General features: G+C 37.1%; 1 protein-coding gene across 3 annotated transcripts in view; it reads left to right on the top strand.

Moving 5' to 3' along the window:
- Cenpp (centromere protein P) overlaps positions 1 to 24,689 on the top strand; it is a 227,631-nt gene that overhangs the window by 7,287 nt on the left and 195,655 nt on the right. For all 3 annotated transcript variants that reach the window (XM_074052356.1, XM_074052354.1, XM_074052355.1), the window contains 2 exons: positions 156 to 244; positions 9,851 to 9,939. In XM_074052356.1, coding sequence (XP_073908457.1) covers positions 156 to 244; positions 9,851 to 9,939 — 178 coding nt within the window. The remainder of the gene's footprint in view (positions 1 to 155; positions 245 to 9,850; positions 9,940 to 24,689) is intronic.

Genomic DNA, 24,689 nt, shown 5'->3' with positions numbered 1-24,689 from the left:
ACATGAGAAAAAGCATGTGGCCTTTGGCTTTCTGAACCTGGCTAACTTCACTTAAGATGATGTTCTCCAGTTCCATTTCCCGCAAACAATGAAATTTCATTCTTCTTTTGGTTGAATAAAATTCCACTGAAAGTACTTGTTTTTCTTATTTACAGATATAAAGAAAGTTCTACAGAGACACAGATTATCAGGAAATTGCCACATGATTACATTTCAACTTGAATTTCAGATTCTGGAAATTCAGGTAAATTAAGGAGCATGTTGAGATAATGGAGATCTTTCTTCTATGAGAGAAACAATCGGCACACCCCAGCTTCTTGCAATGACTGAGCTGAGGAGGAGTTCATGAGACAGATCTCCCTTAGCACATTTGTATCATTTAAGATTTTTGAAGTATCAACACCACATCAGATGCACGTGGTAGGGCTGTTGCTGAGCCATGGATGTTTTATTGCAGGGCAGGTATCAAGATGTTCCTGGGTTCCTGGTGCAAGCCCCTGAGGTTGTGGAGCAGTCCTGGATTCCACCAGTAGTTAGCAGATGGGCCTGTCATCTATTATCTATTAGTTACCTATAGCTGTATAAGAGATTTCTCCAACATGTAGCATAGTAAAATACTCATCTTCTGTGGGTCAGGAATTTGGGAGCAGCCCATTCGGGTGTCCTTGCTCAGGGCTTCTCATGAGCTTGTAGTCATCTAGAAACATAGCCATCTGAAGGCTGCTTTAGGCTGGATGACTCTGCAAGTCATACTGGAGTGCTGAGACACAGCACAGGGAGGGAGACACCTTTGGTTAAGATTTTAATACAAGATAATGAGGCAGACAGAATGATAACACATAGCTTTACTGACCAGGGATGGGCAGTGCAGGCTGAAGCATCTTCAAAGGCTGCCTTCAAGAAGGGCAGGATTCAGGCATAATTTTGAGAACTGACAATGCTGGGCATATGGTTTGATGGCAGAAAACAGTTTCAGCCAGTAGGTTTTACCACTTGGACTTTTAAGGAATGTGGACAAAGAAGAGGAATAAAACAAAGAAGTTCAGGAAAGCTGTCTTGGCCTCAGTTCATCAGATGAATGAAGGTGCAGAGCAGTTGTTAGTAAAGCCGTATAGGCAGTCTGCCTTTTTGCACTCAAGGAGCCAGAATTACTCATCCTTGTTGTCAGTGTCCTCAGCCACCAAAAGATCCCCAAGCTATCCCAGGTTGTATGGGACAGTAGTTGGAGTCAGGATCTTGTGTCTCTAGGTGTCAGGTAGCCACCCCATCAAGAAATCTAAGGGCGAGGCCCAGGTACCTGGGCTTGGATGTTTTACTTCTCTTTGCCTTGGAAGTATCCAGTTGTATCACTGCCCTGGGTAGGCTGAGGATGAGCTAAGATGCCTGCCCCTCATCTGATGACAGAGCTCCAACTTGCACTCAACTCAGTATTACCCTTCAACACTGCCAGGGTGACCAAGAAAATGCAGTGTGGACTTCCAAAGACCTATTGAGCAGTATACAACACATAGTTCAGCATTTCCTGTGTCAAGGGCATGGATAGTGAGTGGCCTTACAAGAGTTATACTGTTTCTAGGTGGGCACCAGACCTTAGGGCTCTTCAGGATCACCAAGGTGATATTACTGCTCTGCATGACCATGATGATCATCTGTTGGAGGTTTGAAATAGAGTATGAACCCAAATGGACTGGTATCATTTTAAGTGGTCAAGCTGTACCATGACCCCAGTCTTTCTTTGAGTGGCCCACGGACTTCTATTTTTTTCCCATTATAGATGGTTTTATAGGTGACCAAGTGTGTTTTCTTTGTGGCTGATATGATCCTGACCTCAGGGTGGTGTACACCAGTTGTTGTCCTGCATACTGGCATCCATTAATGAGTTATCCCTGTAACCCAGGGCAGATTAAAGTCATAAGTCTGGGGTCTAGTTCCTTTGCTGAGAACTTCTGTACTCTACTATCTACATTGTCCAGAAAGCCACTCAGAGGCATCCTAGCTGTTTTCAGGGTCTTGCAGGTCTTTTCTGCTATACGTGTTTATCCTTTTTCACAGTTGCTTCATGAATTATCTGGAGAGAAGTAAGACTAGGAAAATTACTCTGAGCCTTGGGAAGCTTGTCATTGAATCCAGCTGAAAAGAGAAACTATCCTCAGATTGAGTTGGACAAGCTGCTCAGTGTAGTTACATTTCCCAGCGTAAGTTGTGCCCAAAGATTGGTTGCTATGCTTGTTAGTGGGACCATGGCCTAAAAGGTGACATGGACTGCAATATTTTAACTTCAGTCTGTTTGTGTTGCATGCTTCTGTCACCTTAAGCCTGTGAAAAGTTGGGGTAAGAAAAAGAATAAGTTTTGGGGACAACTCGTAGTTTCTGTCCAAAATGCTTTAGGGGATACAGGGGGGAAAAATCTGAGAACTGTTGATACTCTTTGAAAGATAGGGTACTGTAATTGCTGAATCTCTAAGAGACTTGAGTTGCCATTGTTCCCATTATTCCCCCTCCACACACACCCGGAACTGGGGTTTGAAGTCAGGACTTTGAGCTTGCTAGGCAGGAGCTCTACCACTTGAGCACATACCCCCAGTTCCATTTTCACCTTTAAAAGTTTGTAGGTGTTGTGGGGTTGCTTGGTTCTACTAACACTGGGCTGCGGAAAAAGTATGCTCTCCCTGGCCATGGGAAGAGGCTCATTTTCTCTCTTGCTTTTTTTTACTTGGAATTTTAACATCATAGGTAATGACAGTTTTTTTGAAAAAATTATATTATTTAATGGTAAATCCTTCTGTATTCTATTCATGTAAGTTAGATTTTGTTTTGTTGTGTTGTTGACATAGGGTCTCATTGTGTAGCCCAGGCTGGCCTTGAACTTGTAATCCTCTCGCCTTAGCCTCTGGAGTACTGGGATTACAGGTGTGTAGGTGTGTAGCACTACGTTTAAGAGATCACTAGAAGAATTGCCAAATCAAAGGAAATGTACGTGTAAATTGTGATTAACAGTGCCAACTTATCTTCTAAGATGGTTTTATCATTTTACATATTGAGCACATTTTTACCGCAGGAATTGGAACAAAGGGGAAAAAGGTGAAGACACAGCACCCATATGTGTTCTCATTTTCTAAAATTAAACTTTCCACTAGAGGGAGACGTTTAGTTCTCAAAAAGTGAAAAAGTAATAAATAACTTTTCAGAAGATTGTGAACGTTTGTACACAGTACAATATTAATATAATGTTTGAAGCAAAAGTGACCTAAAATAATATTAATAGAATGTTAGAATGCAGGCTGACCCTTATACATCATTTAGGCAACCGTCTTATTTTATAGGGAAATCTATGCAGAGAGTTGGACTGATTACCTGTGCTGGAGTAACTATTGTCACAGGTGTTTGGAGCATAGAACTCATTTCTCACATCTGCTGTTGGGTTATGTTAGTGCTATAATGTTTGTGAGGAGGTACAAGGTCGGCAGAATTGACATGCACAGTATCCACCTTCCATTCAGCGTAAGTGGAACTGGTGTGAGTTTGTAGTAAAACTGGCAGATTGTGTTCACGTAACTTCTCTCTCTCTGAAACTCAGTGAAATGATCAAATGATTTTAAAAAGTTTTTTGTGGTACTTTTTTTTTAAATTACTGTACTGGTGGTACATTGTGACATTTGCAAAAGTGCTTACAATATACTATAGTTAAATTCGCCCCCGCTAGCCTTCTCCTTTACCTCTGCCCCCCATTTCTGGAATAGTTTCAACAGGTCTCATTTTTCCATTTTCACACATGAGTATATAGTATCTCTACCATATTCACTCTCCTACATCCTTCCCTTATATCCTCGCCCCTCCCACTAGTGCCAACCCACCAGACAGGACTTGTTTCACTTTCCTGTTCTCCACTTTTTTTTGGGAAAAAAAAAACAAAAAAAACCAAACATTTTTGCTTATTTAAGATATCTATACAGGATGTTTTGTTGGTTTTTTTTTCATATATTTAAGTAGTTTTACATAACTTCCTTTAAAAATAATTTTTTTCTTTTTTTATTAGGATGTATTCATTGAATGGGGTAGGGGTAGGTCTATTATGACAATTCCAAATAGGCTTATATTGTACATTGATTAGATCACCATTGGTTAGATCGCCTCACTACAGGGTGTTTCACTGTGACATTTCCATGTATATATGTAGTATAACCCACACTGGTTCATCCCCTCTGTTTTTCTCCTTTCTACCTTAGTCCCTTTCTTATGGTGATTGAACAGGTTTAAAAATTCTACATTTTGTACAGAAAGTACAATGATCGTATTCACTCCCTTAACTTCCTTCTTTTACCCTCCCTCTCGTTAGTGACCTCCCCTTAGCATGACCTATTTTTCATAATATTGCTTGTATGTATATCATGCCTATAGTCCACGTATGGTAGTCAGGTTTCTGAACCTGACTAACTTCACTTAAGATGACGTCCTCCAGTATGATCCATTTTCCTTCAAACAATAAAATTTCATTCTTCATGGCTGAATAAAATGCCATTGTATATAAATACTACATTTTTTTGATCTATTCATCAGCAGTGGGGCATTTTGACTGTTTCCAAAGCTTAGATTTGTGAATAATGCTGCAATAAACATGGGTGTGCAGATGTCTTTATTGTAACCTGACTTACATTACTTCAGGTGTATCCCTAGGAATGGTATTGCTGTATCATATGGCAATTCTAATTTTAGGTTTTTTTGAGGCGCCTCCATAGTGTTTTCCATAGTGGTTATACTAATTTACATTCCTACTAATGGTGTATGAGGGTTCCTTTTTTCTCCGCATCCTAGCTAACTTTTGTTGTTGTTTGTGTTCTTGTTAGCTATTGTAACAGGAGTGAGGTGGAATCTTAACATTGTTTTGATTTGCATTTCCTTTATGGCCAGGGATGTTGAGCATTTCTTCATGTATTTTTTTTTCTTTTTTTTTTTTTTGGCCATTTTGAAATTCTTTCTTTGAAAAAGCTTTATTCATTTTGTTTGCCCATTTCTTCGTTAGGTCATTGATCTTTTGGAATTTTAGTTTTTTGAGCTCCCTGTATATTCTGGTTATTAATCCCTTGTCAGATGTGTAGCTGGCAAGGTTTTTACCCCATCTGTGGGCTTCCCCTTCAATCTGGTGACATTTCTTTTGTCGCTTAGAAGCATTTTATTTTCATGTACTCCCATTTGTCAATCCTTTCTCTTAGTTGCTGAGCCATTTGAACTCTGTTTAGAAAGCCATTGTCTATGCCTCTGCTCTTTTCTGCATTAGCTTCAAAGTTTTAGTTCTTATATTAAGGTCTTTAATCCACTTTGAGTTGATACTTAGAGTAAAAGACATGGAACTAGTTTTAGTTTTTTGCATGCAGATACCCAGTTTTCCCAGCAACATTTGCTGAAGAGGCTTTTTTCTATTGTATGTTTTAGGTGTTTTTGTCAAAAATCAGGGGTGTAGCCACGTGGATTTGTATTTGGGTCTTCTGTTCCACTAGTCTTCGTGTCTGTTTTTGTGCCACATACTGGGGTTTTGAACTCAGCACTTCGTGCTTGCTAAACAAGCACTTTACCACTAGAGCCAGGCCTCCAGTCCATGTTGCTTTAGTTATTTTTCAGATAGAGTTCTTGTACTTTGCCTGTGCAGACTCTGACCACAGTCCTCCAACCTTGACTCTTGCATAGTGCGATTACAGGTGTTGACTATCACACCCAAATTGTTCTTTGAGATAAGGTCTTCCTAACTTTTTGCCCAGGCTGGCCTAAAACTGTGATTTTCCTATCTCTACCTCTCAAGTAGCTGTGATTATAGGCTTGAGCCACTGTGCCTGGCCCCAAAATAGGACCTTTTTTTAAGAAAGAGAGTAAAATCTAATTATCACAGGCTGCAAAGATAATCTTCTTGTTATGAAATTTGAATCAAAACACTGAAATTCCAATTCAGGGTGCTTCATGAAAACTATATAAATTTTTCCAAGGCAATAGGACTCTCTTTCTTAAAGATATTTATCCTCAATTCTTAAGTTGTGGAGAAGAATAACTTTAGGCTTAAATTAAGTGGACTGTGATAGAAAAGGAGGAGCTGAGACTTATGCAGGAACTCTGAGGTCAGGGTGCTATAAGGGGAGTAGTGACTTCTTAGTACCACAGGCTGGAAAGAGTTGGAGAAGCAGTATTTTGAAGTCAGCTTTCCAGGGACTAAACAGAATGCACAACTTACAGTGCAGAGGGGAAGACACCACCCTAAATCCCAGACTTTGAGTTGACAGGGTGAGAAGCCAAGATCTAACATGGGCCCACACACACTCAAACTAGAGATAAGATACACTTCCAGGAATTTGGTCCTCTTTCCTTCCCCTCTCACCCTCCCACTTGGAAACAGTACTGTTGAGATAAATAATCCATTCAAAGTATACAGTTCAGTGGCTTTTAGCCTATTTTAAGAGCTTTGCAGCTGCCACCCACCACAGTAAATTTTAGGACATTCTCCTCAGCTCAAAACTATCACCTGTAGTTCCTCCTCTTTTCACACAGCCCTATGCAACCACTAATCTATTTTCTGTTTATTTCATTTTGAACATGTTACGTAAATGGAACAATATCCATTAGTCTCTGTGTCTAACATTTTTCATTTAGCATGTTTTCAGGGTTCATCCATATTGTAGCATGTTTTAGTACCTTTTTTGGGCTGAATTGTATTCCATTGTGTGCATATACCACATTTTTTGTTTTGGTGGGACTGGGGTTTGAACTCAGGGCTCTGTGCTAACAAAAGCAGGTGCTCTACTGCTTGAGCCAAACCTCAGCCCATTTTGCTGTGGTTATTTTGGGGATGGGGTCTTGTGAACTATTTGGACTGTCCTCAAACCTCTTGATTTCAGCTTCCCAAGTAGTTGGACTGCAGGTGTGAGCCACCAGCACCTAGCCATATACCACATTTTGTTTACCCATTCTATTGGTTAATGGAAATGTTTGCTTTCACTTTTGGGCTGTTAGAAATAACATTGCTGTAAACTTTTTTTTTTTTTTTTTTTGGCAGTATTGGACTTGGTAAGCAAGTCCTCTGCTACTTGAGGCATGTACCCCTCCCCCCAGCCCTTTTTGCTTTTAGTTATTTTTCAGATAGGGTAGGATCTTGTGTTTTTTTGTTTGATTGTCCTTGGATCTTGATCCTCCTACCTATGCCTCCCACATAGCTGGGATTACAGGTGTGAGTCACTGCACTTGGCTCATGTATAAGTTTTAAGCAGATATAGGTTTTTATTTGTCTTGGGTGTAGCTATGAGTGGAATTACTAGAGCTAATGGAATTACTAGATTAGATGATGACTAGTGATGCTGATCATCTTTTCCTGTGCTTATTGGCTATTTGTATATTATCTTTGGAGGAATGTCTGTTCAGATCTTTTCCCTAAGTTTTAATTGTTTTTTTTTTAATTAAATCAGGAATTGTTTTAATTAGCTATGATGATAGATGCCCACAGGCAGCTTACTTAAACTGCAACTAACAATTCCTAGTAGTCCCTCTAGTGGATGAAAAACTAAACAAAGATCATCAATATTCATTTCTCCAACAGCTTAGAATATAAGTAGACATGTCGGCTACTGTCCAGACAAATGGGGAAGAGAGTCAAGAACATCTACTTTATCTAGTCTTAGGAAAGAGATTTTTTAGATTTATTCCTGTTTATAACACATAGGGGCCACAGAGTTCAAACCACAAAGACAATAGAGTTTTTTCATTGTCCTTTTGGGCAAAGTGACCAAAATCCAAAACCGTGGCAAAAATAATACCATGAAAAGAAAGGAAATTAATAAGAAAATTCAGGATGGGCACAGTAGCTAACACCTTAATCCCAGCCACTTGCGAAGCAGAGATGGCAGGGTCATGATCTGAGGCGGCCCTGGGCAAAAATGCAAGACCCTATCTGAAAAATAGCCAAAGCAAAAAGGACTGTAGATATGGTGGCTTATGCTACTCATTTGGGAGGTGGAGATTGGGAAAATCAAGGTTTAAGGGCAGGCAAAAAGTTAGTGAGACCCTCATCTCAACAAATAAACTAGGTGTGGTGTTGCATATCTATAATCCTAGATAACAGAAAGTATAGGTCATAGGATTTCAGTTTGAAGCTGTAGGCAAAAAAACATCAGACCCTATCTGAAAAAGAAAGAGGGCTAGGGGCCTGGCTTAAGTGGTAGAGCACTTGCCTAGCAAGTCCAAAGCCATGAGCTCAATCTTTAGAACTGCCAACTACAAAACAAAGGAAAAGAAAAAGAAAATGCAGATAACTTCACTTGAGATTGTAGATCAGAATAATGTTCCCAGTTATTACTGGCCTTTTGAAATAAGTAGTGCTGTTAGGAATATCTTTATTCATAAGGCTTTGCTTTCATTTCTTATTACTTTAGTATAGATTATTATAAGAATCCAAGTTGCCGAGAAGGAGAAAATGAATATTTTCGATATTCATTATCAAAATGATTTCCAGAAGGGCTATCCCAATTTACACTCCCACTCTGATGGATTTTTTTTTTTTGTGTTACCAGGGCTTGAACTCAGGGCCTACACCTGGAACCACTCCACCAGCCCTTTTTGTATTAGGTACTTCCGAGATAGGGGCTCTTGAATTATTTGCCTGGGCTAGTTTTAAACTATGTTCCTCCTGATCTCTGCTCCTGAATAGCTAGGATTACTTACAGGTGTAAGCCACCAGCGCCCTGGGATTTAGTATATGTTTACCAGCAATAACTTTTTTTTTTTTTTTTTTAATGATCCTGGGAATTGAACCTAGGGCCTGGCTACACTAGCCAAGCACTCTACTATTGACCTATCTCCCCTGCTATCAACAAGTGACATTTTTCAATCTTTGTTCCTAAGCAAAAACATTGCCTAATTGTTTTAATTTGCATTTGTCTTACTCACAGTTCTCCTGCCTCAGCCTTCCAAGTTCTGGAATTTCAAGTCTGTGTCATGACACCTGGTTTTTCCCTAGGATTTGGTGTGTGGCAATTAAGTTATAGTATATCATCTTAGTAGATTTACGTTTCATTCTCACCCAAAATACTGTAACACATGAATTATAAAGTTCATGCCTATTTATTTTGAGATGTTATAGGACCAAATACGGATTTGGGTTCAATAAGATTTATTGACTGGCTCAGTTAATTACTCATTTGTATTTCTTTTCTGTTTTTTTTTAATTGTTGTTGTTGTGCTGAGTAGGGGCATTTACAAAAGTTCTTACAATGTATCAAATATATCACACTGAATTCACCCCCTCCACTGCTCTCTTTCATCACCCCTACCCTAATTCCTGGAACAGTTTTATCAGGTATCATTTTTTAGTGAGAGTTAACATATTTTTTAAATTAGGTAAATCATTTTTACACCTCTGAATTTTTAGTTCAAATCCTTTGCCTTTTTCTTTTCAATTTTATTGTCTCTTTGTCATTTTTTGTGTTAAAGATTTTCCTCGGTTTATTTTTGCTTCTCTGTTATTTAGAATCATTTTTACTTGTTTTGAGTTTTTATGTAATCATGTTTGCTAATTTTTTCCTTTGCTTGCTTAGAAAGTTTTTTTCTGACTCAGTAATCACTTAAGTGTTTCTATTTCTTCCTAGTATTTATGATTTCAGTATTTAAGTAATTCATTTGGAGTTGATTTTAGTATTTAGCATGGAGTAAAGGTCCGATTTCATTCTCCTAACAACCAATACTTTATCAATTCTTGATTACTTTTTCCTATTATTATTTGGTAACATTTCATTTTATATATTTTACTAGAATTTGTGTGTTTTTATTTTATTTTAAAAGTTACTATGCTCTGATACATAATTTTTTATCTTTCTTTTAGACTAAGGAGAATTTATCTTCTGTTATTACTGACCTCAACATAATAATGGAGCCCACAGAACATTCAGAATTAAGTGAATTCGTGTCTAGGTAGGTTATTTTTCAAATTTTTTATTTTAGAAACTATTGAGTCTATAGTTTTAAGTTTACCTCTCCTTTTTCTTAGTGAGTCTTCTCTGAAAGTATAGCACCATTCTTATGGCTTGTATTCATACACGTTTTCTATCTCTATGATGTGCAGTATTACTGATTGCATGTTCACTGTGCTGAGCAAAACCAGATACAATCCTCTATCCTCATGGAATTTACAGTTTAGTGGAGAAGTCAGATACTAACTAACTACAGAAATAAATCTAAAATTATGGCTATGGTCACTGCTATAATGGAGAGCGACATAGTACCATGAAGCATTTACCACGAAATTCACTGTAAGGGAGAACTTGGAACGACTTCCAGAAGCCTAGTTGACATGTGAAAAATGAGTAGGTACGCATTAACAAAGAGACTTTGTCAGAGAGGGGTAGGAAAAAAACCAGGACTGTGTTGTGTCATGCAGGGCTTACATATTCCTTTTGTGCTGACCGCACTTTGGAAGTAACTGCTATTTTGTTTGTTTTGGGTTTTTTTGGAAATACTGGGGGCTTGAACCCAGGGCCTTGTGATTGCTAGGCTGATGCCCTACCACTTGAGCCACACTTTCAGCCCGCGCTTTGGAAATAGCATCTGCTATTTGCAGATTACAAAAGAAAGAATAGGATCTCTGTCCCCTTGTAGTAATGGGCATGTTATAGTTAATTAATAGTTGATCTCAGGCTTTGGGTCAACTAAAGCTGGGTTCTCACTTGTGTAGAGTGATTGGTGTTTTAGAAAGGGTGCTGAACAGAGGTCAGAAGATCGATCTGGCTTTTAGTCTGGAGTCTGTGACCTTGCATAAGTTGCTTCTCCTTTGGAAATTTTTTCTTTATCTCTGTAATTTAAATACTGTATTCCTAGCTGGAATTTCCTTTTACTTTTCTATTATAATCCTGTAGTTTGTCAGACTGGGAATGGATAACTTCAGTTTTTGGAAAATTCTTAATTATTATTTCATTGAGTCTTCTCTCCACCCTGATTATCCTTACCACAATCTGACTTCATATTACATGCAATAACCACAGAGCCAGGTGCGTTGGTACACAACTATAATCTTAGCACTCAGAACCGGAGACAGCAGAATTGCAAGTTCATAGTCAACCAAGCCAGCTTGGGCTACATAGTAAAATGCTGTCTGAAAATAACAGCAGTATGCTTACCATTTTGTGACTAATCTATTAAACCCCCACCCATTGAGCTCTCATCTTCATTGACAGAACTTGTAGAAGTTCTGTGCGTCTTTTTTTCAAATTTTTCTTTTTTTTTAAATACAAAACATTTTAATGGTTTTCTTTTCCAGGTAATTTTCTAGGTGATCTCCTTAGATGGATATACCAGTAAAGGATGACAGTTTCTTTCATTTTTGTCTAATATGCTAATAAATAGGTCACTGAGCTTTCATCTCAATATAATTTCATCTCATAAAATTATAGGTGTGAGCCACCGGTGTAATACTGGGTTTTGAACTCCAGGCCTTGCACTTGGTAGGCAAGCCCTCTATCATTTGAAGTATGCTTCTAGACCTTTTTTGCTTTAGGTTATTTTTCAGATAGCGTTCTCTTACCTCCTACATAGCTAGGATTATAGGCATTTATCACAACACCCAGCTTATTTGTTGAGAGATGGTCTCACTAATTTTTAATCCTCTGAATCACTGTCTGCCAAATAGCTGGAATTACTGCTGTTAGTCACTGCAAACAGCTTATGGGACAGGGTTTCACTCTGCAGCCCAGGCTGATCCTGAACTGTGATCCTTTTCCTTCCGCCTCCCAATTGATGAGAGTATAGGTATGTGCCACCACACTTGACTCTATGTTTAGTGTGTGTGTATCTTAGTATTTCTAGTAGGTGTATAGTACATCTCATTTTCCTCATTGTTAGTCATGTGAGAATCTTTGCATGTGCATAGATTTTGGAAATTTTTATAGTTTTACCTTTTACATTTTGGTCTACACGGGCTGGGGGACTAGCTCAGGGGTGGAGCACTTGTATGACATGCATGCAGCTGTGGATTTTATCGTCAGCATCACAATAAGTAAATAAAGAAATTTATATCTATAATTTGTTTACATTTGGTGTAATTGTTAGTGTGTTTAGATTGGGGTCTACCTTCTCTATTTTCTCGGATTCTTCAGGTTTCCTTTTCTTGCTTTCTTCTGGATTGTATGAATATTTTTAAATATTCTACTTTAACTTGATTTTTTTCTATATCCTTTATATGTTTAAATGTAAATTATATGCATATAAATGTAGAGTACAAATATATATTAAATACATATAAATTATATGCATACAAATGTAGAGACTAAAAATATATTAAGTACATGAATTTAAGTGTGTTTTATATTTATACATTATTATATGTTACATACCTATAAGTATAATTTATGTATAAATATTTCTTTTAGATTTATATGTTAGACTATATATTTGTCATACATATTTATATAGAATATGTTTTTACAGTATGTATATTTACATATATTACTAATTGCTACAGGGATTATAGTCGATTTACAATTAATATTTTTTCCGCTTCAAGTGAAATGCAGATGCCTTATAATAAGTAGACCCCTTTACTTCATGTGTTCACATTGGAGTTTTCATATGTATTACTAATACAAACATCAAACCCATTAGATAATGTTATAAGTTTTGCCTTTTTTTGCCTCTTTACATATTTGGAGGAACTTAAGAGGGGGAGAATCTGTCCTTTTTGTGCAAATTTTCAGCATTTCGGTGGTTATTCTTTTATTCCTGATATTCCAGATTTTCTGTTGTTTTCATCTGAAGAACTTCTGTTAGCACTAATGACAAATGTTTTTGTTTTGTCCATCTGAGAATGTCATTATCACTATTGTATCTTCATTACCAAAGGACATTTGTGGTGGAATATTGAATTATGTTTGACAGTTCCTTTCTTGAGTTAATTTACAAATGTTGTTCCATTTCCTTCTACCCTCCATTGTTTCTGCTGAGAAATCCACTGTCTTTGAATCCTTATTCTTTTATTTGAAATGTGTCTGGTTTTTCTCTAACTAATTTCAGGGTGTTTTTATTTTCTTTAATTTTTGGTAGTTTGATTATGATGTGTGTAGGCATGGATTTCTTCTAGTTTATCTTTTGCTGTTCTGTGAGCTTCTTGAACTGAGTAGTTTGTCTCTCACCAAATATTGGTAAGTTTTCGACCATTTCTTCAAATGTATTTTTTCTCGACACTTTCTTCTGCTGTTCCTGTGTCTCCAGTGACATGAATACGTAAGGCCTTTTATTATTGTCACACGTGTCCCTGAGGCTATGTTGGCTTTTTAAAATCTTTCTCTGTGTTGTTGAAAATTTTCTGTTTGTCTGTCTACAAGTTCATTGACTCTTCCCTTTATTCTATAACTGAACCTATATAGTCAGCACACATTGCAATTTGGTCATTTTTCAGCTCCAAGTTTCTATTTAGTTCTTTTTCATCTTTTTCTTTGAACACACATTCTTTCTTCACATTTATTTCAGAGTGTTTACCCCCATGCTACCCCTTTTTTTTCAGTGGGACTGTGGTTTGAACTCAGGACTTTTCGCTTGCAAAGCAGCCACTCTACTGCTTGAACCACACCTCCAGTCCATTTTGTTGTGGTTATTTTGGAGATGGGGTCTTACTGTTTGCCAGGGTTGGCCTTGAACTGTGATCCTCCCTATCTCAACCTCCCATGTAGGTAATCCTAGATTACAGGCATGAGCCATGGTTGCCTGGCTTACCATTACTTTTTGAAGCCTTGTTTTAATAGTTTTTTACTGTCTGTCTGAAAACTCCAACAACTTTATCATCTCTGGGTTGGTGTCTTACCATTTTTTTCCCTTGCAGGCTGATGTATTCTTGGTTATTCATATGCTCAGTAATTTTGAAGCATGTCTGGGACATGATAAATATTATGTTAGGCGACTGTAGCTTGTTTAGTCTGACATAAAATGTCAACATTTTTATTTTACCAGGCAGCCAACCTGTTTAGTGATGGATTGCAATATCTGGCACATCTTCTGTGTGCTGTGTCTTCAGTTCTAGCTTATGTGTCTGTGCACTTGCAGTGCTGTTTAGATTAGTCCTTTATATGTGCCAGCCAGTAGCCAGTCTGGGACCTGGGTAGTGGTCTGCTGTGTAGCTCCATTCTCAAAGATTGTGGTGTGCTTTTTTTAGGCTGTATACAAGTATGTGCAGCTCAGAGATGAGCCAGAGTTCATATTCACCTTTATGGGATTACTCCCTTCATAACCTTCTCTTTTGCCATCCCACCAACACCTTTTCTTACTTTTCTTATTCCTTATGGCTTTCCTTTTTTAATCCTCCATGCAGTGAGCTTTGGCTTAAGTCTCCCTACTCTGCCAAGCCTTTCTTTGTTAGGGTCCATGTCCAAGGCCGTGCGGTAAGGAGAGAAAGAAAAATAAAGTACATGAGGGATCCATTCCACATTTTTAGGTCCACACATCCTCTGATCAGAGACTTCTCCATCAGAGTTTTAGTTGCCTGTGTAGGTGCCACTGCTGAAGCTGTCGTGGCAACGACACTGCATTGTCTGGTTGGGACAGGTAGGCTGACCTTTGAATTCTACTCTTCTTCCCAACCCACTGCAGAGACCAGTGTTGCATATGTTCTTCTTTTGAGGCTCAGGATTTACTCAGCATTGAGCCTCCTTTCATTAAATAAATTTTGTCTGTCATTTCTTTTCTTCATGGCTCTTTCATTTTAAATACTGAGTAGCTTTTCAGATTATTGTATTTTACATTCTTGGAGTGCTAATCTTCCTATTTTTGTGTTAATTATTTATAAGTTTCTTTATTTCCTTATAACTTTCAAAATTTTTTTGATCATGAGCTTATTTCTCTGGGAAAATTCTGTAAGTCCTGTGTGTTCGAAGCATCCCTCTAGAGTAACTTTGCCCCAGTAGAGTCATTGCTCATGGCCCAGTTTTTGTTTTCTCTTCTTAAAGTTCCTTAAGATATCACATCTATAGGGAGTCCCAGCCTCAGTTTTTACTTTCTAACAGAATTTTTAAAAAATTACTAGAAAACCCCACAGCTATATTAGAGCCATCGGGGTCATTCCTTGGGCTGAAGATTGGAGTTTTGTAGCATGTCCTCCACTGCAGTTGTAGCCTTCAGTGCATACAGCTCTATGGCATGTCTCTAGTTCTTCACCCCACACAGGTATATGGCCTTACCTCGTGTCCTGTGTGGGCATTAAAACATAATTCCTTGGCTTCTTCAGGGCCTAACCAGAGCTAAAATAGTTTCTTCCATTCTTATGTGTTTATTCAGTTTTCTTCTTAGTACTAGAAGTTATTTGTATCATATATAAAATTTGTCTTCTTTCCTACAGGACAGGGATTCTGTTTTTATTTTAATCACTGTTCACTGCTTTGTCCCCAGTGACCAGCCTGGCACATAGTAAGTTTTCAGTGAAAGATTGTATACTGCATTTGTAGACAAGTGGACTTATTTTTGTCATTTAAAGTATATTATATCGAGACCCTGTATACATACAGAAAAGCACACAGATCCTAAGCATATGACTCAGTGAATTGCAGAAAGTAGCAGAGCACATCTGTGAAACAAGCAGTCACAGACCCCATCCCTTCTAGTCGCTTCTCTCCCCGACCATGATCAACCACTGTCGTGAGGCTTCAAACTGTAGATTCTTTTCACCTGTTTTTGAGCTTCATGTACATGTAGTATTATGATTTGTTTCTCTTCCTATTTCTTTTACTTATCATCATGCTTAGTAATTCATCTATACTGTCATGAAGTTTATTTTTTCATTAGTATGTTATTTCTAGTATGTGTATACTATTAGGTAAGATATGGTCAATTTTTATGTATCTGAAATTGTTTTGACTAAAGTATTTTTCTTTATTTTATTGTTTTTGCATTTACTTACATGTGTATACATTATTTGGGCCACCCCCACTCCTAGCTTCCAGGCAGAACCTGTTCCGCCCTCTTGTTCTCTGGTTTTGTAGAAGAAAAACCATAAATGATAATAAGAAAAACATGGCATTTTTGCTAGTTCGAGATAAAGATAGCTATACAGGGGGGTTCCTTGTGTTGTTTACATGCATATATGTGTTACAACTCAAATTGGTTCATCTCTACCAGACCTCTTCACTACCTCTTAGTCCCCTTCTGATAGTAGCCTTGGCCAGTTTAAGATTACTTTATTCGCTCCTCTATAGTGAGCACATCAACCACATTCAAGTTTTATGTTTCCTTTCCTTTCCCTAGTCCTCTTGTTCACGTTCTTCCCTTAGTCTGTGACCCACGTCCAATAATATTACTGCATTTGTTTTAGGTCACTAATGTACATGAGGGAGAACATGTGATTTTTGGCCTTTTGAGCCTGACTAACTCCACTTAAGATGATGTTCTCCAGTTCATCCATTTACCTGCAAATGTCAAAATTTCATTCTTCTTTGTGGCTGAATAAAATTCCATTGTGTATATATATACCACATTTTCTTAATCCATTTGTTGGTAGTGGGGAAGCTTGGCTGTTTCCAAAGCTTGGCTATTGTGAATAGTGCTGCAATAAACACAGGTGTGCAGGTGCCTTTGTAGTAACCTGAGTCACATTTCTTCGGGTATATCCTTAGGAGTGATATTGCTGGGTTGTATTTGCCTAAAATATTTTTTGCTACTTTTGGTGGACACATGCATAGTAACCAGGTTTTGTCTACTTAGTCATTTTTTTAAAATATGGTAAAATTGACATTCTTGGTGTACAGTCTTAGTTCACCACATGTATAGATTTGTGTACCAGCCAAGATACTGAATTGCTGAGTGTTTTGGTGTATGCCTGTAATCTCAGCACTTGAGATGTTGAGACACAAGGATCCCATGTTTAGGTCAACCTGGACTATACAGAAATTTCAAGGCCAACCTATACTGTATAGAGAGATCCCGTCTTAAAAAAGAGAAAATTACTGAGCTTTCCATCAACACACATAAAGCCTTTATTCAACCTTGTCATTTCTGAGTAGTATTTCACTGTATTAGAATTTGCTTATCCATTCATCCATCAAAGGACATTTATGTTGTTAGCAGTTTCTCATGAATATAGCATGTTATTATACATATAGATAGCATGCTATTATAGTGTAACATAGGAATACAGCCCTGTGTATATATATATATTTATATATATATGTACGTGTGTGTGTGTGTGTGTGTGTGTGTGTGTGTGTGTGTGTGTGTGTGTGTATGCCCAGTAGTCTCTAAGGTTTTGCTTTCTGCAGCTTTAGTGACTACTAGAGTTTGAACTCAGGGTCTCTTGCTTGCTAGGCAAATGATCTACCACTTGAGCCATACCTCCCAGCCCTGTTTTGCTTTAGTTATGTTTGGGATAGGGTCCTGGTTTTTTGTTTTTCTTTTTTGTCCAGGCCAGCATGGTCTGGGATCTTCCTATTTATGTCTCCCATATAGCTAGGATTACAAGTGTGTACCACCAGGCCCAGCTTTTTGTTGAGGTGGAGTCTTGTTAACTTTTTACCCCAGCTGCTTTCAAGCCATTATCCTCCCAATATCTGCCTCCCAAGTAGCTGGGATTACAGGTATGAGTCACTATACCTGACCTACATTCATGTAACATTTATTAGAATATATTATTATAATTGCTCTAATTTGTTATTAGTTATTGTTAATCTCTTATTGTGCCTATCAAAGTTATGCATGTATAAGAAAACACATAGTTTACGTAGGGTTTGGTATTATTTGCAGTTTCAGGCATCTATTGGGGGTCTCGGAATTGTCCAACTGTGGATAAAGGGGAACAATTATATATACTTACGTATACATATAGAAATGTACACATATATACTATGAATATTCACTGAAGGTTTTTGTGTGAATGTAAGGTTTTCTTTTTTTGTATGTGTGGTACTGAGGTTTGAACTCAGGGCCTCACACTTGATAGGCAGGTGCTCTTTCACTTGAGCCACTCAACCAGCCCTTCCCATGTTGGATATTTTCAAGATAGGGTCTTGCAAATTGTTTGCCTGGACTGGCTCTGAACCATGATCCTTCTGATCTCTCCTTCCCAAGTAGGTAGGATTACAGGCGTGAGCCACCAGCACCCAACCATTTTAGTGTTTTTAATCCTATTTTTCTCTCTTCTCTTTTTTCCTTTATTCTTAAGAAGGAGACATTTGGAGTGATTTTTGTGTTCTGACTCTTTAGTTGAAATTGAAATGTTTTATTGCCAGCATTTTGTGAACAAAATCCATAACATCTGTTTTACATTTAGTAAAGTTTGGACATTGCTTAGGAAAAATAAATTATAATTAATCTTACAGGCATATGAGCCAACACACATAAGCGTTTTCTTCCTATAATGGAAAACTATACATGCTATAATAACAGTATTCTATGAAAATATGTACTGGGGTTGCAAAAGAATTGTGAATTACTCCACTTTTAAAGTTATTATTTTTAAATAATAACTTTATTATTGGGATGTTTGTGTGTGTGTGTGTGTGAACTTTGGCCATTATAGCTTTTATGGTTATTTTCATGGCCCTCTCCCTCATTGTATGATGATGAATTTTGTCTTTGCTCAATTTTTGGATGGCAAATGGAGTATCATGTCACTTTGCTCTGTAAGCTCTATTAAAGAAACTGCTGTTCTTTGGAGACTCATTTGTTTACTCAAACATTAAAATACATTTTTAATAGATATTAGGTAAGGTTTAAACAGTTATTTTCCAGTGTTTTCTGTAAAATGCATGCTTAGGTAGCTGTGTGTTAATTCAGCTATTGTGTAACTTTCTTTACTTTCTATGTATTCCATTGTTGTGTTGTTCTCCTATTCCACTTTCTTGCCTTCATTTGGATGATTTAAATTCTCCCATTTTTTCTTTTGTGGCTTTGGAGAATCTAACCCAGGACCTTGTGTTCTAAGCACACTCCCTACCACTAAGCTGTAGGCCTAGCCTTCTTTTTTATTAGGTTAAATACTCATTACAAATTTACCACTTTCAAATATCCTTAAGTGTTCAGTAACATCACTACTATCCATTGCCATAAATCTTTATCCTGAAGCACTAAAATACAGTACCCCATTAAACAATTGCTTTGCCTCTTCTCTTCCCCCAGCCACTAGTAGCCACCATTCTATTTTCTGTTCGACTTTTGATAAGTACCTCAGAGAATGGAAATCATAAAGTATTGGTCTTTTTTCAATGGCTTACTTCACTTAGCACAATTTTTTTGTGGTACTGAGGTTTGAACTTAGGGCTGCATACTTGCCAGGCATGTTCTCTGCCACTTGAGCCACTCTGCCAGCCTTGTTTTGTGTTGGGTACTTTTGAGATGGGGTCTCATGAACTGTTTGTCCAGGCTGGCTTCAAACCATGATCCTCCTAATCTCTGCCTCCCAAGTAGCTAGGATTATAATTGTGAGCCACTGGTGCCCAGCTGATAATTTTTTAATTTAAATTTATTTTCAAGGTAATACATAAAATGTAAAAAATATACATATTAATGTGGTAACATGTTTTGATAAATGTATTTGTTTAAATCATGTTAAACATTATCTTCACAAACATTTCTCATTTCTTTAGTGAAAACTTTCAAAATCCTTTCTTTTAGCGGTTTGAAGTCCATAGTACATTATTATCTATGGTCACCCTTATTTAGTATAATGTTAAAGTGTACCCACTGTAGTGCATGTCAGAATTACCTGCCATTTCAAGGTGAAAAGGTAATCCCATTGTATGTATGTGTCACATTTTGCTGATCTGTTACCATCAATGAACACTTGGGTTCCTTCCACATTCTAACTATTGTGAACAATGCTGCAGTGATCACTTTGAGACTCTGCCTCCAGATCTTTGGGGTACATACCCAGAAATGGAATTGCTGGGTTGTAGGTTAATTCTATTTGCAATTTTTTTAGGAAAACCCATACTGTTTCCTACAGTGGCTGCTTGTTAGGTAGAGTGTTCTGTTTGTGCCTGTTAAATCTGGTTGGTTCAGTATATTGAGGTACTCTATTTTCTTCTATCTGGTTATTCCATCCATGATTGGGAGTAGGATATTGAAGTCTCAAACAGTTACTGTAGAACTACCTGTTTTTGCCTACACATCTGCCAATTTTTGCTTCATATATTTTGGTGGTATAGTTTTAGGTACCTAAGTATTTACAAGTGTCATATGGAACCCATTAATGAATAATGCACTTCTTTGTTTCTTGTAATCTTTTTGGATTTAAAGTCCTATTTTATCATGTTAGTATATATTCATCCCTACTGTCTTTTCGTTACTGTTAACATGGAATATCTTTTTCTATCTTTTCATCTTATTTGTCCTTTGGATCTAAAGTGAGAATCATATAGGTAGTCTATAGTTGGATCATTTTTTTTTTTCTTAAATCTGGTTTGCCAGTCTCTGCTTTTTCATTGAAGAGTTTAATCCATTTCCTCCTTTTTTTAAGTCCTGGGGATCACAACCAGGGCTAGACAGTTGCTCTACACCTAAGCCACACCCCCCACCTCTCTGTTTACTTTTTAAATTAACATATTAATTGTATGATGCAAAGGGTTTCATTGTGACATTTCCATACATGAGTATAATATACTCTGATCATATCTATTACCCTTTGTTTACCTTCTCCTTTTCTCCTTCCACTTACTTTTAAAGTAATTACTAATAAAGAGGGACTGCATCTTGCTATTTGTTTTCTATGCCATATAGTGTTTTTGTTCCTCATCTTCTTTGTTACCATTGTCTTTTGAATTGATATTTATACTTTATGTATCTCAAAACATACACTAATAATTTTTTTGAATGTATTAATTTCTGAAATTATGCAGAAAACAAATATAGAGTTACAGAAAAAGTAACATCCAACTAAGGTTAGCCCTCCATATCATGTGTTTAGCATCTGCACATTTTACCAACTGTGCAGTTCAAAAATACTCAGGAAAAAAAACTGTATTCATATGGAATATAGAGACTTTTTTCTTTATTATTACTTATACCATACAATACAATCGCTATTGATATTATAAGTAATTGAGAGATGATTTAAAGTATCTGGGAGGATATGTGTCGGTTCTGTGCAAGTACTGTACCATTTTATCAAGAACTTGAGCATCTGCATATTTTGATATTATGGGGCTCCTATAACAAACCCCTGTGGATACTGAGGGATGACTATTCTAAGTTTTAGAATTTTTTTTCTTTTATTTATATGTGCATACAATGTTTGGTCATTTCTCCCCCCTTCCCCTGACCCCCTCCTTTCCCCCATCACCTCCTCCCTAAGTTTTAGATTAATAGTTGAGATATATATATATATATTTTTTTTTTTTTTCTGGTGATACTGGGGTTTGAATTCATGGCCTTGTACTTGCTAGAGAGGCACTGTATCACTTGAGCCACACCTCAACCCTTTTTCCTTTAGCTGTTTTTCAAATAGGGTCTCACATTTACTCTTGGGCTCCCCTGGGCCATCTGGGATCTACCCTCAACCCCGCTATAACTGGAATGGCAAGTGTGCACTACCACATTGAGCTTTTTATTGGCTGAGATGGGTCTTATGAACTATTTACCTGGGCTGGTTTTGAACATCCATATTTCTCATCTCCACCTCCCAAGGAGCTAGGATTACAGACATAAGCCACTAATGCCCCACTAATAGTTATTTTTAAAGAAGTGTTAGTCTCCTACGTCATGTAGAAAACAACAAGTGGAATCACAAACCATTTTTAAATAATACTAGCTTTTGTAATTGCCCATGGATTTACCTTTATTGAGGCCTTATTTCTTAATAGGTTTCAGATTCTGTCTAGTATCATTTCATTTCATTTTGTATATCTCCCCTGAGCCTTTCTTATAGGACATGTCTAAAAGTAATAAACTTCCTCAACTTTTGTTTACCTGAGAATGTCTTTAAACTGTGGTATGAGTTGTTTTTAATTTGTTGTGCTGTTACTAAATTAAAGCTCCAATGGGTGCATTTAAAACATTTCAGGTTCTCTCACCTCTATCCCTATTGATTCTCAAGATTTTGCACAGAAAACACTTTGGGGACTAGAACAACTATACCTGCATCACACTCTTTCCAGGACTTCAGGTCTCAATAGCAAATACTTTAAATGTACATATAAAAAATACTGTTCCAGATTTGAGTTTGATACAGCAGTGAAAAATAGTGCATATCTGAGGTCACATGGTTTACAAATGGTGGCCATGTTTTCCTTACTTTTGAAGAACACTATTGCAGGTTCTATAGGATACTTGGTTTATCAAACTTGTTTATTCATTTGTGTTAGTATTTTGAATATATTGGTCTACGGTCTTCTGTCCACCAAAGTTTCTGATGAGAAATCTGTTAGTACTGTTGCGAGTGTCTTGTATGTAATGATTTGCTTCTTTCCCTTTGGCTGCTTAGATTTTTTTTTTTTCAGTTTTTGACTTTTGACAGTTCAATTACAAGGTGTTCCAGTGTGGGTCTCTCTGGATTCACCTTACTTGAAGCTCTTTGTGCTTCTTAGATGTTTATATCTGTCATCAAATTTGAGAGATTTTCAGCCATTTCTTCAAATATTCTTCCTGCCCCTTTCTCTCTCTCTTTCTGGTACTCATGCAGTATATAAATTCCACAGGTCCTTTTGGCTCTGTTTATTGTTCCTTCACATCTTATTCTTTTCTTTCTTTCTGTGACTCAGTCTTGATAATTTCTGTTGTCCTATCTTTAAGTTCACTGATTTCTTCTGTCTACCTAATGCTGTCTTTAAGTCCTTTAGTGACATTTTCATTTTAGTTATTGTTCTTTTGAGCTCTAGATTTTTTTCTTTTTGTAATATGGGGTGGAGTTTTGAACTCATGGCCTTGCACATGCTAGGTAGGCATTCTACTCCTTGAACCACATCCCCAGCTCATTTTTGCTTTAGTTATTTTTCAGGTAAATTTTGTGGTTTTGTTCTGGACTGGCTTCAGACCTCAGTCCTCTACCTATGACCTGCCTGCTTGTACCAGCACCCCCACCTTATTGAGATGGGGTGGTCTGGCTAACTTTTTGCCTGGACTAGCCTTAAACCACTATCCTCCTGATCTCTGCCATGTGTGTGTGTGTGTGTGTGTGTGTGTGTGTGTGCGCGCGCGCGCGCGTATAAAATGTACTTTGTACTTTGATTATACTCACTTCCTCTATTACTCTTTTTTATCACTCCCTCTTCCCTCTCCTTTTTTTCCTTTCTCTTATACCTCCTTACTAGTCCCTCTTTTACTTTCATGACCTTGGGGTTTCTTTATTTTGTTTTGTTCCCCCCTACTGTCCACAAATTAGAGTAAACATGTGATATTTGTTTTGGTGAGACTGGCTTATTTCATTTAACATGATGATCTCCAGTTCCATCTATTTTCCAATAAATGAAGGCTGAGTAAAATTCCATTTTATATGTATATACCACATTTTCTTTGATCTGTTGATGGGCTCCTAAACTGATGCCATAATTTAGATATCGTGAATAGTGCCATGATAAACAAGAGTATACAGGTATCTCTATAGTAAGCTAACCTTGATTCTTTTGGGTGTATACTGAGAGGTGGTATGCCTGGATCATATGGGAGTTCTATTATTAATTTTTTGAGGAACCTCTATCTGATTTCCACAGTGGCTAAACTGATTTACGTTCTCACCAACAGTAAGAGTTCATCCCCCACTCTCCATCATTGTTTTCTTGATGATAGCCATTCTGACTGGAGTGAGGTAGAATCTCAATATAATATAGTTTTGATTTGCATTTCCCTGTTAGCTAAGGATGTTGGACATTTTTTCATGTATTTATTGACCATTTGTACTACTTTTGAAAACTGTTAGATTTATTTTCCCATTTATTGATTGGATTATTTGTTATTTTGGTGTTTAATTTTTTTTGAATTCTTCATGTATTCTGGATGTTAATCCGTTGGATGAACATTTTGTAAAAATTTTCTCCCATTCTGTAGGTTGTGTCTTCACTCTTTATTTTTTCTTTTGCTGTATAGAAACCTTAATTTGATGCAATCTGTTTGTCAATTCATGCTTTTATTTCCTGAGCTATTAGAGTCCTATTCAGAAAGTCCTTGCCTATGCCTATATCTTAAAGTGTTTCCCGTGTTTTCCTGTAGTAGTTTCAGATCTTACACTAAGGTCTTTGATCCATTTTGAGTTTATTTTGTATGGAGTGAGAAATAGGAATCTAGTTTTAGTCTTCTACAAGTTGATATCGAGTTTTCACAGCACCACTTGTTAAAGAGGCTGTCTTTTTTCCAATGTATGTTTTTGTGCCTTTGTCAAGAATCAAATGGGAGCACCTTCTTGGATTCATTTTTAGTCTTCCTTTCCGTAAGTCTATTTGTCCATTTTGTGCTAGTACCATGCTGTTTTGTTGGTGTGGTTCTGTAGTATACTTTGAAGTCAGATATTGTAATACACCCAGCTTACTTTTTGCTCAGGATTATGTCAGCTATTTTGAGGTCTTGTTTTCTATTTCTGTGAAGAATGTCATTGGAATTTTGATGAGAATTGCATTGAGTTTGTGTATCACTTTTGGTAATGTAACCATTTAAATATCTTATTGTGTAGAACCATGAATATGGGTGGTCTTTCCATCTCTGGTGTTTTCTACAACTTCTTTTTTTAGTGCTTTGTTTTCTTTGTTTAGATCTTTAACATCCTTTATTTT

Source organism: Castor canadensis, chromosome 13, assembly GCF_047511655.1.
Source record: "Castor canadensis chromosome 13, mCasCan1.hap1v2, whole genome shotgun sequence".
Lineage (NCBI taxonomy): Eukaryota > Metazoa > Chordata > Mammalia > Rodentia > Castoridae > Castor > Castor canadensis.
This window is presented reverse-complemented; position numbering and strand designations above follow the sequence as displayed.